Source organism: Rhipicephalus microplus, chromosome 2 (assembly GCF_043290135.1).
Source record: "Rhipicephalus microplus isolate Deutch F79 chromosome 2, USDA_Rmic, whole genome shotgun sequence".
NCBI classification, from domain to species: Eukaryota; Metazoa; Arthropoda; class Arachnida; order Ixodida; family Ixodidae; genus Rhipicephalus; species Rhipicephalus microplus.
Genome location: NC_134701.1, coordinates 191841055 through 191855931, shown reverse-complemented (window position 1 = coordinate 191855931; position 14877 = coordinate 191841055). Strand labels below are relative to the sequence as shown.

Genomic DNA, 14877 nt, shown 5'->3' with positions numbered 1-14877 from the left:
ATTACCATGCGCAACAAACAGCTTGGCTCTATCGTGGAATAGTGGACTGCTATAAAGAGGGCCAAAGTTCAATTGCGTCTTTACCTTGCGCATTTCTCACTTATATAATTTTTCATGTCTATAAGTTACACCGCCGACGGTGACGCCAACAGTAATGGCGACGCTGCTTGGTGCATAAACGGGTGCCTATGTGCTGTGCTCCAAGTAGAATATTGTTTTTTGCTAATAATATACTTGCATCAATATTCATCGCTCATCAATGATTAAAACACATTCCGCACATTATCTGCGAACGTCAGAAACCGAACCACGTATCTATCGTACAGAAAGCCTACCTTGCCTTCAAAATTCCGCAGTCACACACACAAGCCTTCTTCCACTTTCAAATTTGAGTGTCTTGCTCCCACGACACCATATACAACCATCTAGATGGCGCCTTTAACGATATAAATGCGTAAACAAAAACGTCTTTTTACAAGGCCCGTATTGAAAAGCAGGAAGCATGGCTTAAAATACAACATTTAACTTACTAACCTACTAGGAGTATTCAATGTTACTCCACCGTACAAATGTAACACGCAAGTCAACGGAAATTCAATAGAGCATTTATTGCAGTCTGTAGAAACTCATCGAAAATGTTTTTAGAATATCTATGGTAACTCTTTTTTTTACGAAAGGAACGCAAGAGCACACGAAATACCATAACAATATTGTAAATTTCACCTAAATAACTTGGAATAATTTTTTATACCACCGTACTGAGAAAATCTTGTGAGGCGCAATGAAAAAGTTAACAGATGACAAGGCGTAAGCATGAAGGTCACTTCAAGGAAACGAAATATTTCGAGACTTTATTACATTCTTGTGCAAAACGAAATGACATTCCATTCCCCGTGTTTTGAAAACTGTCCTATGCACAGCATACCACATCACTCACGCAAGACGTGTGACGCGTATAGATTACCGACAGAAGGTCTTCATACACACACGCAGCAACTTCTTCACTCTGTATCTCGGATATGAAACGCCACCTGCTTCACTGAAACAGGCGGCACCCATTTAGGTATTTACATTTTAATACCAAAAATATCACACTTGTCTTCTCGACGTGTTTGAAACTAAGTGTGCAGCGTTGCTCATTCGTTTTTGAGAGTAACACCATTTATACGTGCACGCAGAAAATTCCTGTCAGAAATAATCGATATCTCCAATTGTACCTACTTATGTAGTTATATATTAAACGAGAGCATTGTGTGTTTCGAGTAATTTTTCAACGTATAAATGTAATTCAAGCATTGCCGTTTTTTTTTTCGACTGCAACGTGAGACTGCCTGCAGGAATAAAATGTGGCGCACAGGAGTAGGAGGAAGGTCAAAAGAGTGAACCCTCAATAGCTGAGAATTCTCTCCGCACGATGCTGGTAGCACTGTTTCAGCTGATATGAATTTTCATCTCTGTTTTGATGAATAAACTTTTAAGTGTAGTAAACGCGAACCGCTTTTAGGACGCACATTTCAGAAATGTGCGTGTTCACTATTATAATGTCTGTTATTGATCTCTCCTAGATATTTTACTGATTGTCGGCGTAATAGCCCTACGACTTTGTGAAGGTGTTGCGAGGTTAGCTAAATTTAATATGGAAGTTTTTTCGTTCATATACTAAAAAATTTAAATGAATATAAACCAACAAATGAATACACGTATGTATGAAATGTATGCTGAGTACCAATAAATTGCAAATGTAAACGCTTTCTTACTCGAATATTCACTTGACGAAATATGACGTGGTGCAATAATAGAAGCAGTGAACTAAACGTTAAACAGAACTTATTGAGAATGATGACACCAAAATAACTTCGTCCACGTAATAATTATAGACGTTTGCGAAACCACGGCCGGACTCGACGCTCCTTCCGCACGCTCCTAAGGGGAGCGCCGGAGAAGGAGTCGAGTCCGGCCGTGGCGAAACTTTTGGATACTTGTTTGCCTTGAAATTTCTGTGTGGTGTATTTCATCTGTAGTGTGGCAACCCAGTCGTTCTAAAGGTGTTAACCTCAATGCCTCTCCTTCTGTACTATTTCTCTTGCAGTAAATTCGCGTCGGACGAAGCTGTAATAGATACCGTACCGTAGCTCTGCATTCTAGTAGGAAAATGAAATAGAACTCGAATGCACTGTCAAAAGCGTAGCAAGAACTAAAATACACTTCGAACACACAGATATTACTTTTTCATCTTCTTTCTAGTGTGAACATGTTTACAAGAGCACTGTCACGAAATTGCCAATATAAATTAGGATCAATATTGCAGACTGTTAGTCGTTGGCGATTTCATTCAACACTGCAATTGTGTTTAGATGGTTTTGATTGTCATGTTCAAAGAATTCCAAATTTATCCAACAGTCTTAAGTAATAACATAGATAGCAACATTAACCTAATACGTATGGCTAAAATATAAATATTCTCAGTGAAACAACACCTTTTGATTCAAACGTTGACCACTAAATATATTGATGGACAAAATTTAACGTATTGGTGTTGAATGTGCCAAAAAGTGGCATATCTTTTGATTGGTTGGTTGACCCCTTTTTTTTAAACTTGACCAACCTATGGGGATAAGCTATGAAACGGAGGATGCCTCGGTATAAAATGAAATTGTTCGTAATATAGGAATGTTTAGCAATAGATCGCTTTGAAATAACACATGTTTGTCTATCATCACAGGCTGTCCGCGCATTATTTTTTCTATCGGTTGCTCAATTCGATATCAGACACCACTGTTAGAGAACAATAAAAAAAACACTACTAGAAGTCATTTTGTTCAATAAGAATTCGCTCTTTTTTGCTCAAGAAATCAGCCATTCTGCATGCCAAGAATTCGTACACAGAACACTAAGAAAATTGTCCTGTTGCTTTAGTATGGTGATGTAAAGCAATTGTTGTTAATTTAAAGGCAACGAACCAACTGACAAAATGAATAATGTTACCCTAAGAAGCACGATTGGGCTCTTTGATACACGTGAATAAATGTTAACTCAGTTAAAGGTAACATTGAATTACGAAAATTATTTGGGGTATGCAGTAGGCAGCCATAATTTAGACTTCTCAAAGAGAACACGAAGCATCACTTCTGTTCAAACTTTTCTGCTAAAACATGACAACATAAATGTACAAACTCTGTCTGGTTTAATTTCTTGCTATTCTTCATATTTAATTTAGTAATTTCATTGACGCGTTTTTACCTCCTATACTTTCTCGCCTGTATGGTATGGCAGATCAACCACTGTTTATTTTTCAAGCTCCACAACTCCCACACTTTTGTTTTGTCCGTGTGTGCTGCACGAAAAAAAAAGTGTTTTATCTAAGACGTTTTGCGGTCTCTGTGTTTACTTTAGCATAAAATATGTTTGTGTGACAAAACGGTTTGCTTCAAACCGTAAAACAGCGATCACTTCTTACACTCCCACAATAGAAACACCACACGACACATTTGGCAGTAAGAAAAGCTTCCGTACAACACAAGAATATTCCACTGCTTCATAAATGCGTTAAGAATGTCTTGGAAATCACAGTCACGTACAAAAAGAAAGAATCACTCGGCAGTTCACTTGAGGCACGCAATTGCAGACTTCGGACACTCCATGAGGCTTCCAGAAGACTGCTGGTATTCAATACATGTCCACATTGTATACACGGCACATTGTGTAGGCACGGTGATGATGGACAGCGCTATAACGTCTGCACGATTGCGCCATTTCAGCCGGCGTCCAAAGACCGCTGTGACGTCACACGCAAGTCTCTTTCATGTTCGTTTGATGGTGGGAGTGCAGTAGACCTCAGGTTATGCTGTAGCCGGGACTGACGTGAACTCCAAGTGCTTCCAAGCGTTTTGCGGCTGATCGACAAAAAAAAAAAAAGAAGTACGAATGATGATATTAGTATAAGCTTCTTATTTGACCCCACTCGTTCCAAATGGCAGAACTCAAACTTTCCAGCCTTGATGCTGTCGTATAGCAAATAGAAGTTTATGGTTAGTCGCCACTTTGCAGTGACGTGAGAGCTGGTTTAAATTCTACTGCCCAACGTAACACACCAACACAAGCAACCGAAGTAACGAGCGGGTGAAGGGTTGTCACGTGGACTTATTGGGTAAAAAAGTACTTAAGAAATATGGGTGCACAGCCTTTTTATCTGCCTCTTATTATTTTTATCATGTGAATTTCACATTTCACTAAAAGCTAATTTTCTGCATGCATGCCTACGTTTGGACTATTGCTAGTTACCTTAATGATAAGGCCAGCGCTTAGCCAGTCAGAATCGCTCCTAAGATAGCGGGCTGTGTGCCGTGTAATGAAATGTAGATAGTTTTAGTACTTCTTCGCTGGTATCTACGTATAAGTGCAGAATGCAGAGTTGCCGCTGTACTCACCTCTCGCGTGTTGTTCCCGGTCGCACTCCGCCTCCGAGATCTCCGTGTGATCTCCGTAGCTTCCTACCTTTGTTCGATGGAATGTGTACGATGCGCCTTCACTGTCGCTGTCATCAGCAGAATGACTTTAGGCATAAATAAAGAAGAAAGCAATAAATGACATGTGTATAAATAAAACCAATATGTTGATATGGCTTAGCATTAAAACGATCGAAAAGTTTTTAGGGAAGTGCAGTACAGATTTATACATACAAAGCACAACGCACACACTCCTCACCAGATTGACAACCCAATGAGCTCGCAGAGAACTGCAGGATACCACACTTAAAACTGTTGTTGCAAGCCCTCTTTAACATTATCATTTGCAGTGCAAGTCATCTAGGAGAGTGGAAGTCTATCCGTACTCTGTGACTATGCTGCTGTGCGTTGGACACATGTGCAGGACACGTGCTGCTGTGCACGCTATCCTATAGCTATGCCTTTTCTTTATTTTCTTTATATTCGTTTTTCCCATTTCCCACTAACCCCGTGTAGGGTAACAAACCGGGAGCAACCTGTTTAACCTCTTGGTCTTTTCTATGCTTTCTCTCTCTCTCTCTCTCTCTCTCTCTCTCTCTCTCTCTCTCTCTCTGTGCACACAGAAGCTACCACTTGGTAATAAGTTGCCCGTAAATGAATATCTTTTTTTTTGCTTGTCAGACTTTTGAATGATAAATTGCGGAAAAAACAAGCAAGAGGACAATATTTTGTACTTGAGATGTTAAAAATACTACCTCTCCGTCGGTGTAAAACGCCAATATCAGCCTTAACAATTCAGGCTGAGCAGTAAGTTGCTATTTAAATGGTATAATCGCTGCTCGATTAATTATAGCATTGTCTTCATCGACAAGGGCCCCCATCTTTCTTGTTCAAGTGAAGCGCTCACCCATCTGAGGCGAGACTCGATGACTTGAACGCTGTTCTGTGGCTCCTTTCTCTGTCTCTGAGTATCCTTCTTTCATCGATTGTCATATGCGCAGGGGTGCGTGAGTTCATATTTGACGTCATTGCTGTTATTTGAGAAAAGAAAAGCTTAGTGCAAGTGACATTATTTTCTCCAAGAGCAACTGATGATGATGATGATTATATGTGTGGTTTAACGTTACAAAGCCACCATATGATTATGAGAGACGCCGTAGTGGCGGGCACCAGAAATTTCGACCACCTGGAGTTTTTTAACGTGCACCCAAATCTGAGCCCACGGACCTACAGCTTGTTCGCCTCAATCGAAAATACAGCATCTGCAGACGGGAATGAAAGCCGCAACATGCGGGTCAGCAGCCGAGTGCCCCACGAGCAACTAGAAGGCAACTAGCATGCAGAACAAAAATGTAAAAAAGACATGTAACCGGTGCAACGCAATCGGCTTGAGTCTTGAAATTACATGCCTGATTTTTTAGGGGCCTGGTATATATTCGGCACGTGTTCATTTGGACCATCCGCCACGTAAGGGTAGCCCTCCTCTTCAATCTGTGAGTTTGACAGGACATACACCAAGTAAGACGTAACCAATTTTTCGCAATGATATGTAGGAAGAAATGTTGCTCGTCAAAATAATGCAACAATCATCTTGCACCGAATTAGTGTTTACAATTTATACGTCGAGAACCTGTGCGTCGTGCTATAAAATACGTCCGCGTTCGAGCACATATGACACAAAACGTTCAGTTCAGATAGTGGGGCAAATATATTTGAAGGGTTACCATTTGCTGGCACATACATTCTATTGGTGGTTCAGCCTCTGCTTTCATTTCTGAGTTGCACTATTGCTATTTATCCAAATACTTCCGATGAAGGACTTCCTTCCGCTTTTTTTTTTTTTTGAAGATTGAGAAAAAGTAGTCTAACAATAAACTTGCATGAAAGTGACGGTTCTTCAAGTTCTGATTCATTTGGACGCCTATACTATAGAACAGTAAGTTTATTGGCGATAAGGGTCAGTGAACTGTCCGGCTAACAATCAAAATTAATTCCATCAATTCATTAAAAGTGCAGAAGGTTTTCTGGCAAGCTGGTTGCATTGCGGTGGCAACTGGGGGAGCAGACTTCAGCCAGGCACTTTTCTTCATGGGCTCTTTGATCCTCTTGGGTAGCGCGATGACATACGAAATTACCTCACGAAGTACATAAGGACACCCTTACGTTGACGAGCGAGAGCACCTACCAGACACCCCAGGAAAATATTAGGGCCACCTTGAATATTTGATGTCTTATAATAATAAATTATAGATTACATTTTATAAGACACACATACGTTCATCTCGACGCTAGGCATACGGTGACACATCGGCAGATTATAAAAGTGAACAGTGTGATTGGATGTAAGTGAGAACGCACCCATTTCGGGTAAGGTACCTCGTAGATGTGCTCTCTTCTCGCCCTCTTCAGTGTTTGCACAGCTGCTGCTGCAGCGTCGGTGTCTGAGGGACCGACACCTTGCTTACTCAATGTCTGCACTCGGCCCATTGCGTAAGGGGATGGATAGTAGAGCTGCTCCTTTCCAGGGCTCGCCGTTTCCATGCGCTCTCCTGGCTTTTTCAGTATGGAAAGGCTAAGAGCCTCCATATTCTTGTCGTCAGAACATGGATCTGCACAGATACGCGAAGTGATTCCTAATATAGGGAACAAGGTCATTACTTTCAAGCATGCTGTTGGACCATACAGGGGCTTCAACTTCGGATGTTGCCCGCGTGATGCATATGACAGCGTAACAAATAAACACGAACAGTTACTCGACGTTATGTCTCCCTATGCGCAGCGTAACGAGACACATTTAGAAAAAGCATGTCTCAAGTGTATTTTCATTATCCAGCCTATTTAATGGCAAAACTGAGTCAGCGTGAGCATTGAAAAAACGTTCTAGCCGAGTGAAGAAACACAGGAGCGGCATATCTTCTGTTTCGACGTGACCCAATTGAATAATATTTTATCGGTTTACTTACCCGTCACAACAGGCTTTAGTTTGAGGAAATAATTTTAAGTATCTATAACTACCTGCATTCGCTATTATACTCCTTTGCATGATCGGGTCATTCGAGGTTCACAGTGCGGTGAAGATGTTTTGCTGTGCACCTCACCATTCTCTCAGGTGGCATAACACATCTGCCGCGTCTAAGGCACGTGCGCTGGGCCATTCGTAGTCATATTTACCTCTGTAATGATGAGGCGTCGCCTGTCTTCGTCTCCGAGGTATAATAAAAGCGAGCACGGCCACGATCAGAACGAGCATCGCCACCACGCACACTAAGGGCACCATGATGCTGACGCTTTTGTAGAACGCCGGTCTTCGGCTTTCGAGGCTGTTCAGTGGTGGAATGCTGGCTGCAGCAAAAAACAACGGTGGAAAAGAAATGTGTATGGTATTTTGCCCTTTAGTGGTACCATATAGTACGCAATATACGACGTAGAAACAGCGGCGTGACGCTAATTACTGCCAAAGCTAAGTGCCTAACGCTTCTTTTAGCTCGGGAAATTGAGAAGGTTCAAGTTCGAATGGAACTGTTAGTAATTTGCATGACAGAGCAATTTTTTTCCTAGGTCATTTGTAAGGAGGTGTGCGTTCGTACTTGTCATGTAAAATTCGCAGAGAGAACAAAACAGCCCTACACACACTACATTCCCCATTCAATGGATTGAAAGCCAATCGAGAATTGTATTGCCAAATGTTCTTACTTTGGACTTTATCAGTTGCGCCATTTCAATCAAATGCCTTTTTGTAATGACACTAGTCATGCTCGAAATGGAGGCCACTGCTAAGTGTGGTCGTATTCATATAATGGTTGTGTATTGTTGTAGAAGTGCGTTAGCGTGGCGCACATTTTCTCTTCGTAGGACTTCATGCATGCTAACCACTTTATCGTGGCCCTGAAAGTTCTGACATTCCGAAGAAGTCTGTTAAAGTGATTGTGTCATATATTAACGATGCATCGTAATTTTCAGCTGCCTCGAACCATGGGGAGCTTCAAGAGCATATTACTGAAATCTATCCTAATGTAAGGCTTCCCGTAGACGTCAGCTTTACTCTATAGCAGGGTAAGAACAAACGAGCGAGCAGTACCTCCCGTTTTCGTGAGCGTGCTGAAGGTGTATTCCTGTTCCGATGTACCGGCTTCGCTGTGACCTGCCACCCGCAGTAGGTACCACTTTCCCGGAAGTAGGCCCGAAATGACAAGCACTTTCTGCTCGGCCGGTATATCGTCGGACACTAGGACCCAGTCGTAGTCATCCTCCTCTATCCGGTAGTGAACCGTGAACGACTGGATCGGACATCCCGCACTGCTCCAGCTGCTCAGGTGCACTGTCAGCATCGTCCCGTTGACGGTTATCAAGGCGTCACGCTTTGGAGTCACTGGCGCTGAGTACCGAGGATGATTCAGTGCAAGTCATCATAAATTCATTGTAACATAGGACAGGGTGCAGTGCATATCATTGTAAAATCAGTGTGGGCATAGCCGAAATTTTTTGTTAGTCAGCTTCGTTTCGTTGACGCTTATCACGGCGTCACACTCAGAAGTCACAGGCGTTGAGAAGAGAGACAGGTGTCATGTGCATCATTGCGAATACACGACAGCATAGGACTGATGCAGTGCACATCATTATGAATTCAGTGGTGACAAAGCAGCAAATGTTCATTAGTCAGTGTCGTCCCGTTGACGCTTATCACGGCGTCACACATGGGAGTCACCAGCCCTGAGGATAAAAAAAAACGCTACACATAGTTATAAAGTCAATGCCAAAGTAGTGGTACAGGCGTCGAAAATTCATTAGCATCAATCACATCTATTTACATTCGACTGCCTTCATATCTAACTGATTTAAAAAGCAAGCACTATCATTACCGCTGGTCAAGTTAAGGTGTTTTGCAAATACAACTGGCGCCAAACCGCACGATTGAGGAAAAACTATCAATCAATTCTTTGGTGTTCAGCACAAACAAAATAAAGGTATAGACTTCTAGAGAAGATGGTCTTCGTCATCTTGTTTTTCATTTTATTTCAGCCAATGTTATTCATTGTATCTCCGAAATTATGTGAAGGGAGGAGACAAAGGAAGAAATCGCTTTCAAAAACTAGAAAACGTTTGTCCACTTTGAACTGACTAATGCTAACACACTTACAAAGAAAAGGAATGTGCGAAAAATAACGCAACTTATGGCATGCGTACTACTGTACCTGACACAGTAGTCACAAACGGCTTCCACAGTTTTTCTGCTTCTAATAAAAAATGAACAGTAAGGAAGTAATGACAATTACTTCCAGGCTGTTCAGTAATCCCAGCACGTAACCTCGATTTAGAAGCCATACGAAGAATTTGCACTCAAAACCATGAAGAGTTTTGTACATTTTGCCGCGCCTAATGCTAACATTTTTACCAAGAAACCGCAGTAGTATAGTGCATAGCTATTATTATTATTAGGATTATTATTATTATTATTATTATTATTATTATTATTATTATTATTATTATTCTTTTAACCTCGGGGTTTACCGCATCGTAGAGGGGAGAGGCAAAACAAACAGAAATGGGCAAAAGCATAACGGTCAAAAAGCAAAACATGCAGGTAACAGGCCAGCTAACGCACAAAAGGTACAAAAGCATAAATAATAAAAAGACTACAAAAGAATGTGGTATGAAATACAAGTCACGAAAAAAATAAGGTTCTATCGCGTGCGCAACATGTAATGCTTGTTACATGGAAGATGTCAATGCCTTTCGAATGAATTTACCATGTGTATTTGTGACACAATAGTCACATACTGTTTCTACTGTTTCCCTGATTCTGAATTAAAAAATAATTATAAACAATCTCCCTGGTGGGACGCGAAGCAGCAGCGGTGCGCATGGCGTTCACACGGTTGAAATGGGCGTTGACGTGGGTGCAGGAAGAACGCGGTGTAGCGTTTACTCGAGTAAACGTTTGTTTGAAACGCAGACATGGGAGGTGCGAGTGTTTGTATCTTGCACCATGGTTTCGCGTAAAGGCCTTTTCACATGACACGAAAAGTAGCAATTTTCAGACCAGGAATTTGCTCGCAGCTAAAAAAAAATGCCAGTTTGCTACCGCTGCAGCAGTCCGCGGCGAGCTTCCATCATGTTAGAAATTTTTGCTCTGGTCGCAGGAGCGGGAGCGATTTTTGGTCGGGACCCGTCTAAATAGAGCCGGGCCGGCCAAACCACCCAAATAGCATTGACATGTTTGTTTTAGTGATGGCCGATGCTGTACATTTTAGAATTATTTAGATTCGAAAGTGTTCTTAGATGATCAAAAACAATTGCTATTCGTTGCCGTTTATGGAAACTTAATATCATAACGCACAGATTGTTACACCATATTTGAAAAATTCTACAGCGTCTGCCACAATGAACTGCGGCAAGAAACATTTCTCGCCGCTGCAGTCACAGAGCGAAAATCGCGGACTGTTCGCGGTCCATGTGAAACTAATCCGCCATTAGCGGCGGTTGCGAACAGAGCAGTTGGAGCGAACAGAAAAATTTTTTTCGCTGCAATCGTGGCATATGGAACCGTCTCAAGTTTCATCGCAGATAAGCGAGCCGAAAGAGTTTTTTCGCTCGACGTGCGGTCCAGCGTTCTGGGCGATGGGGAGGGTGAAGCGAGAGAGAAGTGTGTTGCTAGTGGGCGGAGAAGGCGGCAGCTGCGGCCGCTGCAGCGAGGGGACGCGTTGCAGCCTGTTCGTACGGACACACGTACGTACGGCATTACATAGTGTTCGCTAAATATACACGAGAGAGCTTTGGCACTAGTGCCTATGGGAGCCGCAACGCACGGCACTTCAGCGAGCATGGAAATGGTGGGTAGTATATGGATTTGTCTAATCATCGAACTTCTGGCTTTGTGTGGGTTCGCGTGGCTTGAGGCTCTTCTGTCGCGCAAAAAAAAAAATTCAAGTGTTCAGCAGTTGCGCTTCACCACCTTATGTTTACGCTTACCATTTCAAATCTGGTGCCGAAGTTTGAAAAGGCTCATTCTTTTCTTCGAAACAAAACTGGAACACAGCAATAAACGAAGCCACAAATGAAATTCGCCGCTCGCAAGTACGAAGACTAGGCAAATCTGAGTACCACCCATCATTCCCATCATAATGCACATGGTCGCTGAACGATCGTGACATCAAAGTCCCCTCTTGTTAATTTTAGCAAGCTCTATGCGGCGTTACACACGTGAGTAAACCGCTGCTTCGCATCAAGAAATGACTCCGTATCTGCATGTTTCACTACAAAGGACGTCAGAAAATTGCCGCCCACATTTTCCCACGGGGGAACTCGAGGAAACGCGTCGCAGAATGGAAGGAGTATTGCTTGAATGCTACGTAATTTGGTACGATTTGGGAATGCTTAATAGCTATATTGTCTTTATCATTTCTATTTATTGAATGAAATAAATTCGTTACCTTCAAAGTCAAGCCAAAGCCAAGTTAAGTCGCCCTCGACTTAATTCCAAACGTGCGATCTAGCGCCTACATATACGGGTAGGCCAGTGCACGGTTGTGCAGCGTGAGCAGTCGTTTTTAATGCGACAGCAATCATACATACAGTCTCGGTTGCTTTTTTGCCGTCGGCGCCCCCACCGCCGTCTTGCACCGTATACGTATACACATCTATATATATGAAAACACAAGAAACAAAAAAACTTGGCCCCGTATCTGCATGTTACACTGCAAATGTCGTCGAAAGGCGATAGTGTTGCGTCTGGAGAGATTGAACAAAACGTTTATTTGATGTTCTGCGCAAGAAAATTGGTGAATGGTATTCTGGAGGCGCTGCGTTAGAGTGCCTCAAGCGTGCAGCGGAGGCGAACGAGCACATCAAGTCATGTCACACGTGAGACATGAGCGCTATCTGGCAGTTATCTTGGAAAACGAAGCGTGGTGGCGTGCGCACCCGTATCGGAGGCGATAAGGTGTAGAACGCAAGACGATGGGTAGGTGCCACCAGCGTGTCGTCTTAGCAAAGCGTTGGAAACTCTTGCTTTTTGTGCAAGCTTTGCATAGACAGCGCAGCGTGAGAAACGCTATGGTCTTTAGAATTGCTTATGTATGCCTTTTCCAGTAAAGAGAAACATACACACATACAGACTATTGACGCGTTGTTATAGTGCCTCAGATATGCGCAATAATTGCTTTTTTATTGACAAGTACAAACGCTAAATCTTGAGCAATATTGGTGGGTGCTGCGGATGGGTTCGGCACTTTGGGGTATCGTTAAGGGAGGACAAATAGACAAATGGACAGACAGACAGACAGACAGTCAGACAGACAGACAGACAGACAGACAGACAGACAGACAGACAGACAGACAGACAGACAGACCAAAATTTTTCTGTCGAAGGTCCCCAAAAAAGCCTATCATCTTTAAAAAAGCTGCCGATGCTTCGCGCCCAGTTAGGACGCGCCAATGGTGGTGGTAGTGGTTAGAATGAAGAGGAAAAAGGCACCTAATTTCTGTCTGCCTTCAGGCGACACGGCGCAGTGCCTTATAGGGGTGGGGGGGAAGGAGGGATAAAAAGAATAGAAGGAAAATAGGCGAAGAAGTAGACAGGCAAGCGACGGAAAAAAGAAGGAGATAGGAAAGTGGGGATCCGGTCGAAGCAGTCCAACGGCGGGGCGCCACAATGCGAGAGCTGCACGGCGTCAGGAGACCGCGGAGGGCGTACCAGTCGGCGGGAGCTACGCTGGCGTCGGAGATCGCGAGGGCACAACCGTCCAGCTTGAAATCCTGCGAGCGAATCGTCGCGCTTATCTCTTACGCGAACTTTGGCCCACAGATGGGGGCAGGGGGAGGTAGTTAGGTGCTTGTGCGCGTGCGCTTATCCTTCGGTGAGGAGAACCGTGCGCCTTTGCCTTTAACCGGTACGATTGCGTTAGTTTCTTGAGCCACAAAGGTCACTTCGCTCGCTGGGCAGGCACCGTTTGTGAAAAGAGCGCGCTTTTGAAACACAGCGAAGTAACAAATGGGACACTCGTTACTTCGCAGTCATATCTGTAGCCTTGATTACGTTTCGTACATCGTTTTTGTTTAAACAGCGCGTGAAGTGGCGAGCCGAAAACATTGTTAGTTAGCTCTCGTCCTGTGTGTGTTGTTTCCGTGCGTCATTCAGAAGCAGCGCATTGTATGTTTCAATTTGCTAGCTGCTCTCAGCGTTACATTCCAAGTTCTTGCTATCGCATTCATCGCTTCGCTATTGCGCCGAAACTGTGACTTTTTTTACTGCCAGACGCTACCTGCGTTGGCCTTGCCAGTAGAGAGAGGGGAGGGGAGAGGTAGTTTTGCGGGTGTCTTCCTGGGCTGGCACGAGACGCGAGATACGAGCATGCGCAGGGATGGGGGAGGGCACAGTGGGGGCGACTAAAAAATGTTCTGCAAAAAAAAAGCGGTCATTTTCTGTCGGGAGGCACTGAGCGAGATATTGACGCCACCTGTCTGTAATGTATGCAAATAAAAGTTTAGAACGTAGAGTGACTGGTAAGTAGCAGCACCATGTCGTTTTAGTGGAGCGTAGGTAACACCCGCTTTTTCGTTCATAACGTCAAATTTTCCGCGCAGCATAATAAACACTGTGGCATTTATATTTACTTATCCATGCTTCCTATAAATAAAGACACACGCTACCTAATACTAACGCATTCATGTTGCGTCTGAATATGTGCAATGTTTGCTTTTCGGTTGACAATTTTCACTAGTAGAAACACAGCCAGGTGATCGAGATAGATGGGCGTTCAGCAAGGGGTTGAGCTTCCGCTCAGATGCCTGGGCCAACGCCTCCCAAAAAAAACTGTCGCGTGTTGCGACCGTTCGCCGCGTGGGACCGCTCACCTCCGTACCACTTAGTCACACGACATTACTGTACCGTTTTGTCACATGACATCACAGCTGCTCGGAGGCAACTCTAAGAGTATTGCTGTGTTCTCAGGGGATATACGTCTTCGTACAAGAGGGGAAGGGTAAAATCCGAGCCTACGGCGGCACGTTCGCGGCTCACGTTCCAGGCATAATTTTTCTAGGAGGCATTGCCTGAACTAATTGACAGGCAGACAGACAGACGAAGGGACGGAATGACGGACAGACAGATAAACGGACAAAAGTTTGTGCGTGTAAATATCCCAAAGAATATCGTCTTTAAAACAAAAGGAAGTAGTGACAAAAGAGGTTTAAAATTTCTTGTGAAAGCTGTATGAAACAACGCAACAAGCATTGAAACAAGCAGCCCTTTACTCATGGTTCTCATTTTTTTTTTTTGCCACCACTCATCATTTGACGGAAAAATTAATCTTTTCTGATCGACAACTGGACTTTTATGTTGAAACAAGCGGTCTGACCTTCGTTGTAAGCGGATAAGAAGTATTTTTCGTCAGTAGCTGACCCACCTCTAATGAATTTGCGCTAAATGATTGAT

The 14877-nt window shown here is 43.3% G+C and overlaps 1 protein-coding gene across 1 annotated transcript in view; it reads right to left on the bottom strand.

Annotated features, from left to right (window-relative positions):
• Nucleotides 1-583: 583 nt before the first annotated feature.
• LOC119169629 (cell adhesion molecule Dscam1-like) overlaps nt 584-14877 on the bottom strand; it is a 138265-nt gene continuing 123971 nt past the window's right edge. The window contains exons 22-28 of the mRNA XM_075887178.1: nt 8524-8820; nt 7617-7787; nt 6804-7054; nt 5855-5936; nt 5353-5476; nt 4428-4552; nt 584-3893 (exon numbers count right to left, since the gene is read on the bottom strand). Coding sequence (XP_075743293.1) covers nt 3835-3893; nt 4428-4552; nt 5353-5476; nt 5855-5936; nt 6804-7054; nt 7617-7787; nt 8524-8820 — 1109 coding nt within the window. The 3' untranslated portion in view covers nt 584-3834. The remainder of the gene's footprint in view (nt 3894-4427; nt 4553-5352; nt 5477-5854; nt 5937-6803; nt 7055-7616; nt 7788-8523; nt 8821-14877) is intronic.